Raw genomic sequence first — 17,802 nt, forward strand, 5'->3', positions numbered from 1 at the left:
CGCACCGCTCCTGGAACACACTGCCGGACCGCAACCGTGTGCAGTGTGCACGCTTCAATCCGTTAACATGAGCGCGGAAAAAATACGCACCGCATATGCACTGCAAACGGAGTATAATAATGTGAACCTGACATTGTGTGTGCGCTGCGAGTGTGCATGAGCGCTCAGTCTCCAGGAGAGTGTGCGAGCGTTGAATGGTTTAAACACTGGCAAGAATTAAAAATAAATGCAATTTCTAAACTTTAGTGATGATGCGACACTGCCTCGATTGTGCAAGTGACAATTCCTGTGTCAACTGTGCAGCGTGCAGACGCGATGTGATTTGGTAGAATTATTTATAGTAAGACTCCAATCAGGAATTTTAGACATCTATTCAGGGCCTGAATTTCATTTTTGAAAATGAATTCCCCTCTTAGGTGACTCTTGTGAGAGGGGATTTTTTAGTTTGAGGGGCGGAGGGGGGCATTTTTTAGACATTTTTAAAATATATATATTTATCTCACCTAAATGTTTGATCATGCACTGCATTTTTGTTTTTACAATCGTGCAATTGTTGCACAATAGCTTACACAGAGCGCAAGCCTGATTTTGTGAGCTGAATGTGAGGCGGCCTTTTACACCGGGTTCACACATACTCCGTTTGCAGTGCGTATGCAGTCCATGTGTGGTACGTAAGCGGGCGCTCAGTCTCCAGGAGAGTGTGCGAGCGTTGAATGGTTTAAACACTGGCAAGAATTAAAAATAAATGCAATTTCTAAACTTTAGTGATGATGCGACACTGCCTCGATTGTGCAAGTGACAATTCCTGTGTCAACTGTGCAGCGTGCAGACGCGATGTGATTTGAAGCCGTTAGCGCATTTTGAGAGAAAGAGAGAGCGCGTGTGGTGATTCGCTCACGCTTTGTGAAATTATGTCTCACAGAAAGTTTTCAAATGAGCTACTTTGTTATTTAATGAAGAAATATGGACTGTACCTCACTTCAGCATTATAATTATTTCACCCGCGCCGGACAGAGACTGAGACGGTGACGCTGCATGTCGTGCTAAACCTCTCACGGCAGACTTGAGATTGGTTTTTTGAGATCGGCCTTTATAGAGACCGCCGATCAATCATCCCAAAGCGATTATCGGCCAATCGGTAGCCGATCAATCGGAGCACCCCCAGTGAAAATCATATTATTTGTTCAAAGCACCAGCTACCATGAACAAACAGAGGGTTTGTGTGGGCAAACGTTATGCTCTGCCACATCCATTTTCCAGAAAAATTCTGTGAAGCCACATATCCCTCCACCGAATGAGGTTATGGGTTGATATGCTGAAGGCATAAGTGTTTGTTTTTCTTTCTTTCTTTCTTTTTTTTAATAAATCTGTTCATTTTCAACCTCATTGGTGAATGATTGTCTTTGTGATGCTGCAGTGAGAATGTGATGAGCTGAAGCTCATGTGATGGGTTGTGGAGGTCAGCGAGCAGTTCATGAAAATGTGAAAGTGTTCATTCCTCCAATGGACTCCAGGGAGCCCATGATCAATCCTTTATCCTATAAGCGTCCTGTCAGATGATGAGGCATTGATCTCTGTCTGTATCAGGAGTAAAGGGGACAGAGGGCATTTACAGGAAGGCAATTTCTGTAAATTGTATTTGACTGCAATTATAGTGCATTATAATAGTGCATTCAAATAAACAAGTATCCAAGATGTGATTATTATTATTATTATTATTATTATTAATAATGTATTTATATTTGATCAAAATAATATATAAATGATCAAGTAGTAGTTGTCTCCATTGCCTAATATATAAATATTAATATAAATATTAGGGGTGGAACGGTTTGCAGAAAAAAATCTAACCGTACGGTTCCCCATACACGGTTCGGCACGCGCTAGGACCGCGGTTCAACTTAAATCTGACAACGCATCTATAATATGGTTTGCTATAAATAACATGTAAAACAAACAGGGTTCGGTTAATATATGTTTCTGTTGATGGATGCGCATTCTGGCTTCCCAATACATTACAACAACAGCGATGAAAAAAAAAAAGTGGACAAACCATTCACTCTTGTTCAATGCTTATACTGCTCATGCTGGAATATGAGCAGTCATTTAATCCAGTCATCGTGCTGATAGGTGAGACCTGAACAACACACATTGATATCTGTGTTTAAACTAAACTCATGTAAGCTTTGCCAGTTTAAACATTTAAGAGCCAGAGGGCGCGAGCTCGCGAGTGTAGTGAGAAGATTAGTGCGTGCGCTCATTCGAAGCGCGCAAACCCGCGCCTCAGAACCCGCGCAAATATTAAGCTCTCTCTGAAGTATATTATTATTATTATTATTATTATTATTAATAATGTATTTATATTTGATCAAAATAATATATAAATGATCAAGTAGTAGTTGTCTCCATTGCCTAATATATAAATATTAATATAAATATTAGGGGTGGAACGGTTTGCAGAAAAAAATCTAACCGTACGGTTCCCCATACACGGTTCGGCACGCGCTAGGACCGCGGTTCAACTTAAATCTGACAACGCATCTATAATATGGTTTGCTATAAATAACATGTAAAACAAACAGGGTTCGGTTAATATATGTTTCTGTTGATGGATGCGCATTCTGGCTTCCCAATACATTACAACAACAGCGATGAAAAAAAAAAAACGTGGACAAACCATTCACTCTTGTTCAGTGCGACTGCCATATTCTGGAATATGAGCATTTATTCCGTCATCACCTGGGTGCTGATAGCGCGCGCACAGGTGAGAAGATTTGTGCGTGCGCTCATCTGAAGCGTGCAAACCCGCGCCTCAGAACGCGCGCAAATATTAAAGTGCCCCTATTATGGGTAATGAAAGGTTCATATTTTGGTTTTGGGAGTCCCCAACAACAGGTTGACATGCATGCAAGGTCAAAAAACACTTTCATTGTCTTATAATATGCATTTATTTTTACCTTATTTGCTCAACGACTCCCAAATGATTCGCTCAACGATTCATTTTTTCAAACCCCTCCTCTGCGTGACGCTAATCTACGGTGATTGGTCTCAGTTTCATTTCATCATGCCTGTAATGCCTGATAAAGCAGCGTTTGTGAGCGCAGTGCTGCTTTGTGTACAGCGTTACCGGGGAAACCGCTATTTTTACCGCTCCAAAAGCTGCACCTAGTGGCAAAGAATGAATTTGCATTTTCATTCAGACCAAGCGAAAAGACCGACAAGTGGGCGGGCAATATGCTAATGTATCATGTTGAAGTCAACATGAAACGGCTTGGGATTCATTTTAAAAACGACTCGTTTCAATGATTCAGAGTCGACTCTTTCTTTTGAGATACAATAACTTTATACTCGGTGCACTTTCAGATTTAAAACTTTGCAGGATGTTTTCATTCACTTAGAGCTGTGTTACACACTTCATTAAAGGTAATTTTCAAAAATCCATAATAGGGGCACTTTAAGCTTTCTCTGAAGTATTGTGTTTAAATGGACAAATTCACACAAAAATTATGTCAAAATGCCCGTCTTGGTAAGTATCCTATAGCAGACAGCCGGCTGAACGTACTGTATCAGTGCATTCTCTTAAAGTGACAGCACGTTCTTAATATGAATCAAACTGCAACAACAAAGAAATCACTCACTGCTCTTGATTGAATAGCTTTTGTAACTTTAATAAAGATTAATCTTTAATTTATACAGTCAAATATGCAATGCTGTTTTACATTTCATTACTTTATTCAATTTCTGTACCTGAAAACTAATGTTAGACCTACCTAAAAAAAACAGAAAATCACTGTTTATTTTATTTGTATCTTTACTCTATTGTATTTATTTGTGCTGTTGCTTGTAGTTAGATAGATTATTCTTATTTTATTTATTTTTATTTGACAGTATAGTTTTTGCCTAAACATAGCACATACCGAACCATACCGAAACCGTGACTCTAAAACAGTGATACGAACCGAACCGTGAGTAAGTTGAACCGTTCCACCCCTAATAAATATATATTGCCCAAATTGACTGGTAAAAGTGTTTAAACACATCAGCCTCAGTGTTGAACTGGAAGTTTTATTTTTGGGGTGTGATTTTACATTTGAACAAAAAGATCCAGTCTGTTTGACTGTTTTTCTTTGTGTGCCATGAGCGATTGAATATTAACCCGTCAGCCCTTGATTTCCAGGTATGTCTCTAATGTTGAGGGAGAGGAAATTGTTTTGCCTCCCTTTGGCCCCAAACACAATTCATCATAGATAGGGTTGGTTACAGACAGTCTCAGTCTAATTTCTTCTAAATTGTGAACTGAGGTTGTTTGAGCTGTCTGCAACAGTAATTTAAGCAAATGTATGGCTATTACTGTAAGATCTCACTTCAGTGTCTGTGTCTTGATTTACAGAAAACCGCCATTGTAGGAATAATTTCTGCTTCGATATTACTAGCACAGGTTGAGCACTGAATGAATTCTTTTTTTAGTTGAACAAATTCATTTAATAAACACAATGTAGTATCTGTCATCTGTCTATCTATCTGTCAATATATATAAATGTGTATGTGTGTGTGTGTGTGTGTGTTATATAGTTTAAAAACATTTGTTGTTGTTTTTTTTGAAAGCACTATTTTATTTGATGAACTTTTATTCCCTGTAATGGGACTGTGTTAACAATAGTGAGGGGAGCAGGACTTAACAGCAGTTCAGTTCCAAATTGCTTGGCTCTTTTTTTATTTTTTGGACAGTACTTTGCTCATTTTCTCTCTGAATGTATAACAATTGGAACGGCCATTTCTTGCCCTGAAGCAACATTTTGAATAGCCACAAAACTATACTAAAAAGAAGCATTGCCCACCCCTACTACAAACATTTATTCATGGTTTGTTTTAGAAAATAAGCCACAGTGTGGATGCTGGAGTCTCTTGCTGTATGCTTATAAAACGGACGTCCATTCAGATTTTCTTCTCCCACATGATGATATTCATAAACCTACTTAAGTCCAGAACATAGTGGCATAAGCATCTGTTTGCTAGAACACTAGAAAGGAAAATCTGAACCTGTGAACTAAAACGTTTAAAATAATGTCAACAACATGAAATCAAATTGAACTGTGTTTACTTACTTGTTACATGTTCTTGGTCTTATTGTGTTATTGTGAACAGTTCGTCAGTGCATGTTATTTAGAAGCAAACGTGTATTTTCTTGGATTCAAATACAACCATGGTCTCATTTATTTAAGAGACTGTTTTAATTTTAGGTTATTTTAGTTTAATTTTAGGCACCAGGTGGAACATTTTGGCTGGATATTTGTGGAAAATGGGTAATGCACATTGTTAAATCATTTAAATGCCTTAAATCAAGATGCTATATTGATTAGGGGTTTAAATTATAAATTCGCTTTTTGTTTAGTTCTTAGAGTATGACAGAACCCTTATATGATCATCTTAATCAGCATGCATAATTGGTCATTCGTAAGTGGTCATGCATAAGTGAAAGAGTGCTGAAATTATGTACATAAAAGACTCCCGCTTTACATGAAAGAAGTCGTGCATGTCGGCCTCATCATAAATGATGCATATCTATGTCAGTTGCATGTGTTGATCTAGGCCTGTGTTACTGTTTGAACTCTTTCTCCTGCTGTGATTATATGTGTTAAGTAAGGTGTTTTTTTCTGGTAATCAGTGCAGCGATTCATTGATATGTTAGCAAGAGTCATCAAATCTTCCAGAGCCGTCAAAGGGGTGGCTGGGGGATTTCCAGCCTCAGCAGTTTCATCTGTTTCAGTTCCTGTTCATTTTAACTTGTCAAGCTCTTTAGAAACTTGTATTTTATGTTATTCAGCCTCTGGGGATTATAGGAGCCTGACGTGTGAGGTGAAGATCCCCTCTTTGTCATTATTCTGATTTAATGCTTTTTTTTTTGTCATTTACAATTTATAATCAGAATAACAATCTGAGAAAAAAAAGAGGAGTTCACATGATCAAAGTCACAAATTTGCCTAGAAATAATGCACATTGTTAAAGATATTGTATTTCATGTCAATATATCATTTGTTTCCAATTTTAACAGACCTAAAAGCTTTATTTCCAGGTTTAAATTATATTTTAAATGGCAGGTTTATTTATTTATTTTTGCCGTTTCTCCACAGAAGCCAAAGAAGCCTCCACCACCATCCAAAACCCCAGGTATGATGTCACATCTTTAACATAGCATTTAACATCTCACTGATTGCATTCATTTGATTACATTACTTTACTCTTCTCTTTTCATTTTAAGCTGCTATGAGACCGCTGAGGTATAAAAGAGCTTGAAGTGTCATCATACTCATTCTGGCTGCTGAGGTTATGCTCAATGCCTCTCTCGCAATCATATGTTATAAGAGCCACAAAAGCCCTGTGTTTAAGGCGGTTGTTCACCTAGAAATGAAAATTGTCATCATTTGTTCACAATCAGGTTGTTTCAAACCTGTATGTATTTTTTTCTTCTTCTGTTGAACAAAGAAGACGACATTTTGAAGAATGTGGATTACCAAACAATGTCAGGTCTCCATTGACTTCCATAGTTTTTTTTTTTTCCCCCTATGCTATGGAAGTCAATGGGGACTAGCAATTGTTTGGTTGTTTGGGTGGCTATTTGTTTAGATGACAGAATTTTCATATTTGGGTGAAATATCCCTTTAAAGCTCATTGTCATCAAACATCTTTCACTTGTTTTTGCCTGCCAGCCACCATCAAGATTTAAAATATGCTAGTTGCTGTTCGATTATTAGCTACAGGCAGCTGACATGATTTGATGGCCCTTAATAGTGGTACTTGAAGGGAACATGCCAATATGTCTGCGTCAGTATGTGAGTGGATAATAACTGGTGCAAGATGGCATATTGATTTGAGCTACTTCCCCTGTGGTTTTCAGAGGAGCTTGCTGGTGTATGTTGAGAAGATTAGAGGTGATGCCAGCTAATCTGGCATATTCAATTATTGCATTGAACGCAGATCCCATGTCTGCCCACACATCAGCGGCAGCATATTGAAAATGATTTGGACATTCTTTCATAGTTCTTCATCTATTTATAGCTTAAGCTGCAGCAATGATAATGTTTTCATAATTTTATAATTGCTTGTGTTTTGGGGGGGATTCCGTTGCAGCCATGTCTTGGCTTAATTACTTTATTTTCACTGACCCCATAAAAAAATTAGAGATTTTTTGAAGCAAAATATTTTCCAGAAAGATATGTTTATTTTTCATTTAGTTTTAAAGAAGTGTATTTATTTATTTATTTATTCTTTTGGAATAATTATTTTATTTTATTTTAACTGACCCCATAAAGAAATTATGTTATATGCAGCATGTTATATTTTCCAGAAAGATATTTAATTTTTCATTTAGTTTTAAAGAAGTTTCTTTCTTTATTTTGTTTTGGAATAATTGTTTAATTTAATTAAAAAAAAAAAAATAGTATTTTTTTATTTGATAAAAATCTTATATTATAATACAGCTGTAATATAACTCCATGGCAGCTTAAAAAAAAAATTTTTGTATTTTTTTATTTGATAAAAATCTTATATTATAATACAGCTGTAATATAACTCCATGGCAGCTATAAATTCATAAACACATTTGCTGGAAAACAGCATTATAATTTTATTATGGTTAATTTGTTAACCAGCTATGCAACATTGCTTTTATATTTCATCATATTTACATTCAATAAATTGCTGCCATTAAAAGTTATATGGTTTGTAAGATATTAAAACCTATTTGATCAAATAATGTAAGGGGGTATTCGTAGATAGTAGATTGGATAGTAATCCAGTCGATCAAGACATATCAGTTGTTTAAGTGTAAATGGGCTTTAAGACTGGTACAACAACTTACAGCTGACTAGCGTTAGTTTAGAAGGGTGGGGACAAAATCGTATGATCTGGCGACGCAGATGTAATGTCTGAAAATGAAGTCGTCAGTCCCTCACAGCTTTTGTCTGCAAAACATGCAAACAAAAAAAGCGGATGTTATGCATCAAAGGGCACCGCATCATTCCAATTGCTTTTTAGAAAGCTTGTATAGAGGGTTGCAAAGATTTGGTCTGTCTCTCTGTCAACCCACACAGGAAATGCAAGTCATTGACTGTATGTTTCTTTTTCTCTTCAAACGTCTGTCTCAGAAGTCACATTGTTCTTTTATCTGCCGTGTCTAGAGCCGCTCTATCTTCAGTGTAGTACTTTAAAAAAACAAAACAAAAAAAAAAACATATTAACTCAGTCATTATGCTTCGTTTCTCAGTCCTAAAACCAGAGGCCCCCAGTGTGGACAAGAAGCAACCACAGTCACGGCCTGAAGATAAAGGTAAGAGAGGGTTCACTGCCCAGTTCCTTTTATACCACAAATTCTTGTGTGCCAACTGTGGTGACACACAGTGTCATGAAGAATGAAAAAGCAGAAATTGATGTGTAGTTCTTCATATTGGTTAATTTGAAATAACTAATATCTGTTAATACCCACCCCCCTTCCAAAAAAATTCATGGCGTTAATTTAATTGATTGTGAATTTATTTTTATTAAGTTATTCATTTGCTAAGCACTTTTTGTGAGTTTGTGTAACCGAAGCAGAGAATCTTTCTTGCTTATTTAGGCATGCTTTCAATCAGGAACTGTTGTAATGCTGTCATTCCAGCTTCATACCCAATATTCACTCAAAACAAGGACTGCGTCACAATGCAACTACATTGCTAAAGCCATAAGCTTTGTGTACAGCAAGAGCCTGACATCACAACCCTCACGATGTAGACAGCTTCGATGATTTTGATAATTGGTTCTTTTAAATAGATTTTAGAATAACTCATTTGATTATTTAAAAAGAGAGATAAAGGTAAGAGAGGGTTCACTGCCCAGTTCCTTTTATACCACAAATTCTTGTGTGCCAACTGTGGTGACACACAGTGTCATGAAGAATGAAAAAGCAGAAATTGATGTGTAGTTCTTCATATTGGTTAATTTGAAATAACTAATATCTGTTAATACCCACCCCCCTTCCAAAAAAATTCATGGCGTTAATTTAATTGATTGTGAATTTATTTTTATTAAGTTATTCATTTGCTAAGCACTTTTTGTGAGTTTGTGTAACCGAAGGAGAGAATCTTTCTTGCTTATTTAGGCATGCTTTCAATCAGGAACTGTTGTAATGCTGTCATTCCAGCTTCATACCCAATATTCACTACAAACAAGCACTGCGTCACAATGCAACTACATTGCTAAAGCCATAAGCTTTGTGTACAGCAAGAGCCTGACATCACAACCCTCACGATGTAGACAGCTTCGATGATTTTGATAATTGGTTATTTTAAATAGATTTTAGAATAACTCATTTGATTATTTAAAAAGAGTGTTTTTCTATTAGAGGTGATTATTGTTGTTATTATCATTTTAAACAACCGTTCAAAAGTTTAGGTCAGTATGATTTTCTTTTTTTCTTTTTTTAAAGAAAATGTATTTAATAGCTATTTAAGAAATGATTTTATTCAGCAGGAATGTATTCAATTGATCTTAAGTGACAGTAAAGACATTTATAATGTTACAAAAATATATATATTTCAAAGAAATGCTGTTCATCTGAACTTTCCATTCATCAAAAAATCCTTAAAAAATTTATCATAGCTTGCACAAAAACATTAACAGCACAACTGTTTTCAACATTGATAATAATACAAATGTTTAAGCACCAAATCAATGTAATAGAATGATTTCTAAAGGATGATGTGACAGACTGGAGTAATAACTGCTGAAAATTCAGCTTTACCATCACAGGAATAAATATTAAATTTTAAAAATATTAGAATAGAAAACTATAAATTGTTATAATATATCACAATGTTACAGATTTAACTGTATTTTTGATCACGTATATGCAGTCTTGGTGAGCATAAGAGACGTTAAAAATCTTACCAACCATAAACTTTGGACAGCAGTTTTATAATAAAAGTCATACACATAAAATGCCATTTAAAGTTTACATCAGCTGGAACCGACAGTGTTAAATAGCAGTTGATCTCGCATTTTGACCAGTCGATGGGATAAGTATTCTTAAAATGCATTCAAAATTCGGAATAATTTGTAATATATAATTATTCACGGTATTTAGAAGTGCCCACGATAACAATATCGTGCATATTCATTACCGTGATATACCGCGATATACCGCATTACTGAATACCGGCACAAGTCTAATCGATACTCAGCCTTATTTACAAAGTTAATATAGCTTAATATAGTTAATATAGCTCAAGGCGTGTGGGGGTCAATAAGGTCGTCTGGTGTGTGGACTCTCAACACGGTTAATGAAGTACTTCATATAATATTTTACTATGTAGGAAAAATGTCATTCACTCTGACCAACAGCCTCTCTGAGTATCTGCTATTGTGTTGGCATCAAAGACTTCCTGACAATTATTTTCTCATATGAATGTACCTCTTCTGGAACATATATCTGATAATCTTTGTGGTATCTGAAAGCAGGACTTCATGTTTTTCAGATAGAAGTCTCTCTTATTTCGAGCAAGTGTCACAAATTGAACACAGGACTTGCGATGTGAATGTCAGAAAGAGTGACTGATATGACAAAAACATTGAATTGAGAAGATAGAAGCAGATCAATGTGGTGCAAACATCCTGCCAAAATCTCTCCTGACCTACTTTGAGACACGTCACTGTGAACATAGTTTCCAAAGTCATTTGGACCAGTTCAGAACATTTAGGTGCATTATGCATTACTGCATTAGCTTCCATTCTCACGACTTTCAACTGATTTCTGAAATTGTGGGCTAAGAATCAATAGAGATACAACTGGCATGTTTCAAATAATTGATAGTTATATGAATTCCTATTATCAATTGAAGGAACTAATAATATTGATGTATTAACCTTATTACAATATCTTGCATCTAGATAATTAACTCTCAGAACCTTATAAGATACAATGTTGTGCATAAGTCTTGTGTCTTGCTATGTCTGGGTAGACATTTATTATCTCAAACATATATAAACATCTATATTTGTCCTCTCTCTCTCTCTAAAGTTGTCAAGCCCTTGCCTGAGAAACCCGCCAAACCTGCTGGCCCCATCGTGCCCCCGAAAAAACCTGTGCCTCCAAGCAAGGGACTGCTACGTCCTTCCATCCACACAAAACGACCTGACTTGCCTCTCATTCCATTACCAGCCGCCAAGCAAGTGTTGGTGTCACAAGCTATTATTATATTATTAAACCAAAAACAATAATTTGATTATTATTTATATTTATACATGTATTTTAAGTATTTTCCAGTATATCAGTATATTTCTCTTTTTGCCATATTGGATAAAACATGGTAATGTTACTCTGAGCTTGTTGCAATGCATTATGAATTTTTTTTCTGAAGAAGATATGTATGTGATACCTTATATCTTCAATCAAATTTTTTTTTTTTGAATGTAGAGTGTGACAGTGGACGTTGCGGGCAATCGCTATAACTTTTCCTCATAAATCCCACAGGCAAAATGGAGAAGTTCCCCTTATACGAACAAAGCCAGAGAGCGAACCTGTACCCATCAAGCCAAAAACTGTTGTGGACAGCGGTGAGAAGAATTCAGAAACAGGTAAGTTGGTTTTGCTGATTTTGGACTGTATTGACCATCATGTGGCAACAAAATCATAACAAAGTAGTTTAGAATTGTTTGCAGGAAAAAAAGACCCAGATCATTCTTCTTACACATATAACAACAAAACATATAAGAACTGGTGTGCTTTTTTATTTTGAGTTTTTTTATTATTTTTTTGACTATTTTAACTGAAACTCAGCTGCGACCCGCCAGTTGAGAAACACCAGCACAGAGGCCATAATGTTAGTGTTTGGAATGGCTTTGGTTCTTGTTAGATCAGTTTTCTCAGCTCGGTTTGGGTGTAAAAGAGCTGTGTTTGTGGATTAGCACCATGGATCCCTTGCTGGGAGCAGGATTACTCTTCCTGCACAGAGGGTGGTGGTCCAGATCTGTAGAGCAGGTTAAAAATGTTCAAATTACCTGTGAAAGATAAAAGAAGTGACTGATCAATTATTTCTGTTCAGTTGCCCTGGGTGCCATCTTTACATTGTTGTTGTTTGGGGGATTTTTAAAGAATCTTTTTAGAAGTCATTGGCAAGTTATTTTCGAAGATTTACCCTGTTTTGAATCTTGGCATTCTTTAATTAAAACTGCTCAATTCTGAATCAGTCCCTTAATCCCTTAACTATCAATCTGAGAAAAGTCTTTTCGACTGTTAAAAGATGTCAGCTACTATGAATTATGAATCTTATTTTCTTGTAAATATTTTAGACATTTGATACACTATTATAATCACTGCAATGTAATTAAAATCTATTAAATTGCCTGATAGATAAGTGCAACTAATCTGTCAGCTCAAGCTTATTCTGACAAGTTCCAGTTAGGTCTAGCTGTTTGTATTGAATTGTATTGAGTTCTTATGCATTACCATACTGTGATAAAGACATGTTTAAATGCAATAGCTCTTATAAGCATACTGGAAGGTGTTTACCTTGTAGGCACCGTATTTTATTTGGAAAATGTCTACAATCTGCTTTAAAGTCGGAAATAGATGAAAAGGAAAAAATGTAAAAGAACATTTGTTAAATGACATTTGAATTGATCCTCTGTATGTGGACACAAAAACACCAAGATGTTGCTTCAGGCTGAAAGGTTGACAAAAGTAGCACCAAAGCTGCTATAATCACATCTTCTCGAAAGGTCATGAGCATGTCACTGCAGCAGGGCTCTGGATTATTTTTAGACACTATCGGAAGGAGAAAATCATTAAATTCGGTTTAATGGAAGCCATGAGAGACGGTTTAACTGGAAGCCATGAGAGACATTTTACACTTCATGGAAATCTTTTGTATATGGTCACTAGTGGTCGACCGATATATCGCCAAGGCCGATATTTGCCATTTTTCAAATATCGGCATTGGCCGATAAGTTTTTCTGTTTGGCCGATGCATTCGTGGCAGGACTTTTATTTTGACGGCGCTGAGAACGGCAGTGCCTGAACACACAGTGCTCACATTCTCCCTCTTGTTCGCTGTCGTCGTTAACAGTTCTGTCCATGGACAGAAGTCTGTCTAATAATCAGATAGAACTGTTAAACAAAGGAATTAAAATGTATACAAAAAAGTATTATAACGATTGCTTTTATATTATTAGTAATAGAAAGGCAAACATGATAATACTTTCTTGTTTGCCGTCAGCATTCAGCAAATACGCATTTATATAATTTAAACAAATCTTTGAATGACTAATGAACATCTAATTTCAAAAACCTTGCAAACTTAGTCGAATCCAGTTGTGAGATCTTATGAAGTGTGCGTTTGTATCCTGCATGATCGCGTGTTCTCTGCGTGACGATCGGTCTGTGTGAATTGAATACGGACAGGAGGAGAGTTCAGCTTCATTGAGATGCGCGATCGACAAACTTTAAACTTGTGATTTCAAATTATGCTGCGCTTCATGCTTTTGCCCAATGTCATATTCATGTCATTATGGTCACTGCCTTTTACAGTATTCACAAGAGAATCTGGTTCTTGGTTTTTTTTTTGTGTCAGCAATCTCTGAGATACCATCCAAAGGGTGAATAATAGGGTAAAATTGTTAGGTAGGTAACGGTGGGAAAATCCATCAGACAGAATTTTAATGCCAGATTTTAAGATATTAAACTGACAGCCACACTAAGATGATCGATCGGGAATTTTTCAAACTTTGACACAATCTTTATATAACCATCATCACTCAGTCAGGAATTGTAATTTCCTGCTCTGTTGGGTTTTGATCTCGACAAACTTACTTTATTACCTCTTATGACTTTTAAATTGGCTAATGTAACTGCGAACAAATTTTTTTGGCTCATATATAACTTCAAAATAATAATTCAGCTGAGATGGAACATGTTTGACTGTGTGACTAAAGGCTGTTCTATGTTTGAACTGAATCTTTTGTGTCTTATTCCCATAGTTAATCTCATCAGTTTTGACGATGTCTCCTCTGCCTCGGAGAAGTTAACCCACCCTACCGCACAGCGACCAAAGATGCCTGGCAAAAGACCTCCTGGTCACAGAGGCCACTCCGTGAGTATAAGACACCCTTTTGCTTAGTTGCCTTGGGCTCTGATCTCTGTGTTTAATACTAAAAAAAAACTACTGAAAAAGTCATAGATAATAACATAAAAATTAAAAACATTAATTTAGCACATTCATTAAGTGACATCCTTCCACTTGGAGATAAAACATATTGCACCAATTTTCATTAAATTTTTATTTTATTAAGAAAACCAATTAAATGTGTTTACCTAGAAGAAAACATAATAAGGACATCAAATTTCATAAAAAAATTATGGTATAATTAAAAAAAACATTAGGTGACATTCTCTGTATTGACCAGTCAGCATCCATAACTGCTATAAAGAAATTTTCAAGTTTTTGGTTCAGAGAATTGTTGTGTTAGTTTATGTGTTAGTACTTTTTAGAGTTTACAAAATGTCATGGGTGAAATCAGAGATGTTCCTTAAAGGGATAGTTCACCTTCAGCTGCTGGTCCCCATTGACTTGAATAGTGTGTTTTTTTTCCATACTATGGAATTCAGTGGGGACCAGCAACTGAAGGTGAACTATCCCTTTAAATCATAGTCCTGCAGGATGAGTAAACCAGTATCTTCTAAATCTCTTTGTGCTTCCATAAGCACTAACATTTATTTTTTTATTTATTACATCTATTTTGATTGAGAAAGAAAACATTTTTCTTATGATGTGAAGGGTGGCATAATGGGTATCAGGCAGTGTTTTTGTCTGGATAAAAAAGGCCTTACAAATGAAATCCCAGATGGGATGCGTGTCAAGTATAGTGCTATTCACGCTTTTCTCTTCCCATGTTTTTGTAACATGCTCTGGAACGTCTTGCAGCCGAGCAATGAAATTGCTGAGAAAGCTGAGAAAGTGGATGAAGTTGACTCTGCATCTTCCACACAGAATTCGTTCAAGGTACCTCAAATATATAGTACACAAAGAAGATACTGTAATTTACAAGTTTAGAATGACATGTGGGCAAATAAATAATGACAAAATGTACATTTTTGGTTGAACTCTTTAATGAAAGAATCTTATGTGCCATTCTGTAATTTCTGAATCAAGCTAACCAAAAGAATAACAATTCCCCAAGATGCCTGTGGCTCCTTGAAAATACATCCCATGAAATTATGTTTGTGAGATAAACAGCAACTCTGATATGATCTCGACTGAATGTCTGGCTCTCCTTTTTAAATGAGTCTTCAGTCCTGAGGACTTATTTTAATATTTAGTGTTCTTTATGTTAAGCTTATGTGAAGTCGACTGAAAAAACCCTGTCTGGTTTCACACAGATGGTTCTCATATTTGGAACATTTGCACACTGTCACTCTTTTCAGAAATAAAGAGAAGAAAGGGATTGATTGTGCACTATTGATTGTACTGTATCATCTGAGTCATGTTTGGGTGTCCGGTAGTTATATATATATGTGTGTGTGTGTGTGTGTGTGTGTGTGTGTGTTTATTCTATAAATGATATCTAGTTCTATAAAGTCTATCTAATTTTATAAAGTATATCTAAATATTAATGCATGATATCTAGTAACAGTTAGTGATATTAATAATAATGATATTAATGATTGATATAGGAATTTATGCAATATTATAATTAATATATTGATGCATTATTTTATTCACTTTAAATATTGTCACACAAAGCAAAATATTTTGATTTGATGTGTATGTGAAAGATTAATCATAGAGTGCTCTGCATTCAGAATGCACACTATAAGTGAATCACACTTTGGATTAACTCAGACCAGACCACCTCCTGAGTTTGTGTGGTATCTCATATTTTTAGCCTGAGAAATGTTTCATTTCATTACACTTAAGTGGAATGATTAATGTTCCTCCTAAGCAGAAGTTTTCAGCAATTACGAACATGACGTTAGTCTCTCAGCTGGAAACAACTTAGAGATTGGTTTGAGGTCATCCTTGTAAATCAGACTATCAGGGAACTAGTTTGGAAATAAAGTTTATAAAAGATAAGGGTATTTCCATACCCTAACAGTTGTATTGTTTGCTAAACACATGGCATTGAGTAATTTGCTGTTTTATACTAATTGATACACTGGGTTTTGTTTTTCTTGCAGACATCTGTCTCATCATCCTTACCATCTACGGTGCCTAAAACAGTTTTAGCAACCCATATCACCCCTGAGCCCAAACCAAAACCTGACAAGGAAGAGGAGAAAGGATCTGAACTGGAGGAACTGAAGGCTCAGATAAAGGACCTAGTGCTGTCTATAGAGTTACTGAAGGCACAACAGTCGTAAGTGATAGTTTTGGTTCATGCTGCTTGTTTTCTTGTATTCTGTTGTCGTCGAGTTATTATGTCTATAAAATATAATGCACAAAAGCTGTTTATCCACATTTGAAATGTCATCTCATTTGTACATGAAGTATTTAGAAATCACTTATGACATAAAGGTTGAAAACCTCTGTTGATTTGCGTAATTCTGTAACCTCTTTCATAACTTTGCAGGAGAGAGCTCAGTGAACTCCGAAAAGAGCTGGATAATGAACGACTCAAACGAGTGGCCCTGCAGGTAAATTGATCTTTAAATCAGAATTTCTCTTTACGGCTTGTCAGAGCTTGTTAGTTTGATGTAAACGGATGTCATAGTGCTGTTTCTGAGGGCAGTGAAATGCAGGCGGGATACCTTGGGTTTGCTTCCACACTCAGCAGGGTGAACACAAGGGGTCTGACTCGGCTCTGAGTCTCCTGCTGAGTGTTTCTCACACTCACTGAACATAAAAACTAACAATACTTTATCTAAAGTCCACTAGCCCCCTACTAGCAACTAAGAGATATGGCTTCACACAAAGCCCAAGGTATCAATTGTGGTGATTGAGGTGATCTGGAAAACAACCAGGAACTCACCGTGCATTCAAAACAGTCCAACCGAGGTGCGTAGACCAAAAAAGTATTCCAAAAGTAAAACACTTGAAGAAAGTCCACACACTCCACCAAAAAAAGAAGAGTTCAAATGCGAGACAAAAGCAATTTACTGAAAACACAGGGCAAACGTTTCTGTAAGGTTAAAGTGAAAGTGATGTGACATGTAGCCAAGTATGGTGTCCCATACATTGGATTTAACCCATCCAAGAGCTACTCACTGCTGTCCGACTCTTTAACCATTAGGCCACGACTTCCCTCAATGTGACCTTTAGCCGCTTTTCCACCGAAATTACCTGGAACAATTTGTCCCAGGAACTTTTTTCCCCCAGACCTGCTGCTGTCTGCTTTCCATCGCGGTCTAAAGTACAGAGAAGATTAGGCAAATAGTCTGGTGACGTAGGTCTGTGCGCGTTTCTCAATACCAAGTACGCAAATTTCGGGCTTGCATCCTCGGTAGTTCGGACTTCGCAAGTTCGACTCAGGAGTGTGAACTCCCGCGGATGGGACGGCGCAAGTCCGGTAATTCTGCAAACAGCAGCGTACTTGATAACGTCAGTCAGCTCGCCTTGGCTACTGCAATTTTCCTCACTGTATTTACAATAAGACAAAATATTATATCAAACATCACTGCCTCTTTTCGTTTTCATTTAAACATATTAATAGATTAACAGAATAAACACCAAAGATTGCCTGTTAGTTTTACCCAAAATGAATTATATCTTATGTTTAACCACTACAGAGACATCAGAGCCAGCGGCAAATGTCAGAAGGACTAGCCGAGTTGAGGCT

General features: G+C 36.3%; 1 protein-coding gene across 1 annotated transcript in view; it reads left to right on the top strand.

Moving 5' to 3' along the window:
- Positions 1 to 17,802, top strand: part of LOC107732536 (CD2-associated protein-like) — a 61,801-nt gene that overhangs the window by 38,765 nt on the left and 5,234 nt on the right. Inside the window, exons 12-19 of the mRNA XM_016543893.1 lie at positions 6,132 to 6,168; positions 8,264 to 8,326; positions 11,051 to 11,204; positions 11,504 to 11,607; positions 14,008 to 14,120; positions 14,952 to 15,029; positions 16,205 to 16,383; positions 16,597 to 16,660. Coding sequence (XP_016399379.1) covers positions 6,132 to 6,168; positions 8,264 to 8,326; positions 11,051 to 11,204; positions 11,504 to 11,607; positions 14,008 to 14,120; positions 14,952 to 15,029; positions 16,205 to 16,383; positions 16,597 to 16,660 — 792 coding nt within the window. The remainder of the gene's footprint in view (positions 1 to 6,131; positions 6,169 to 8,263; positions 8,327 to 11,050; positions 11,205 to 11,503; positions 11,608 to 14,007; positions 14,121 to 14,951; positions 15,030 to 16,204; positions 16,384 to 16,596; positions 16,661 to 17,802) is intronic.

This window comes from Sinocyclocheilus rhinocerous, unplaced genomic scaffold, assembly GCF_001515625.1.
Source record: "Sinocyclocheilus rhinocerous isolate Xijiao unplaced genomic scaffold, SAMN03320098_v1.1 scaffold640, whole genome shotgun sequence".
NCBI lineage: Eukaryota > Metazoa > Chordata > Actinopteri > Cypriniformes > Cyprinidae > Sinocyclocheilus > Sinocyclocheilus rhinocerous.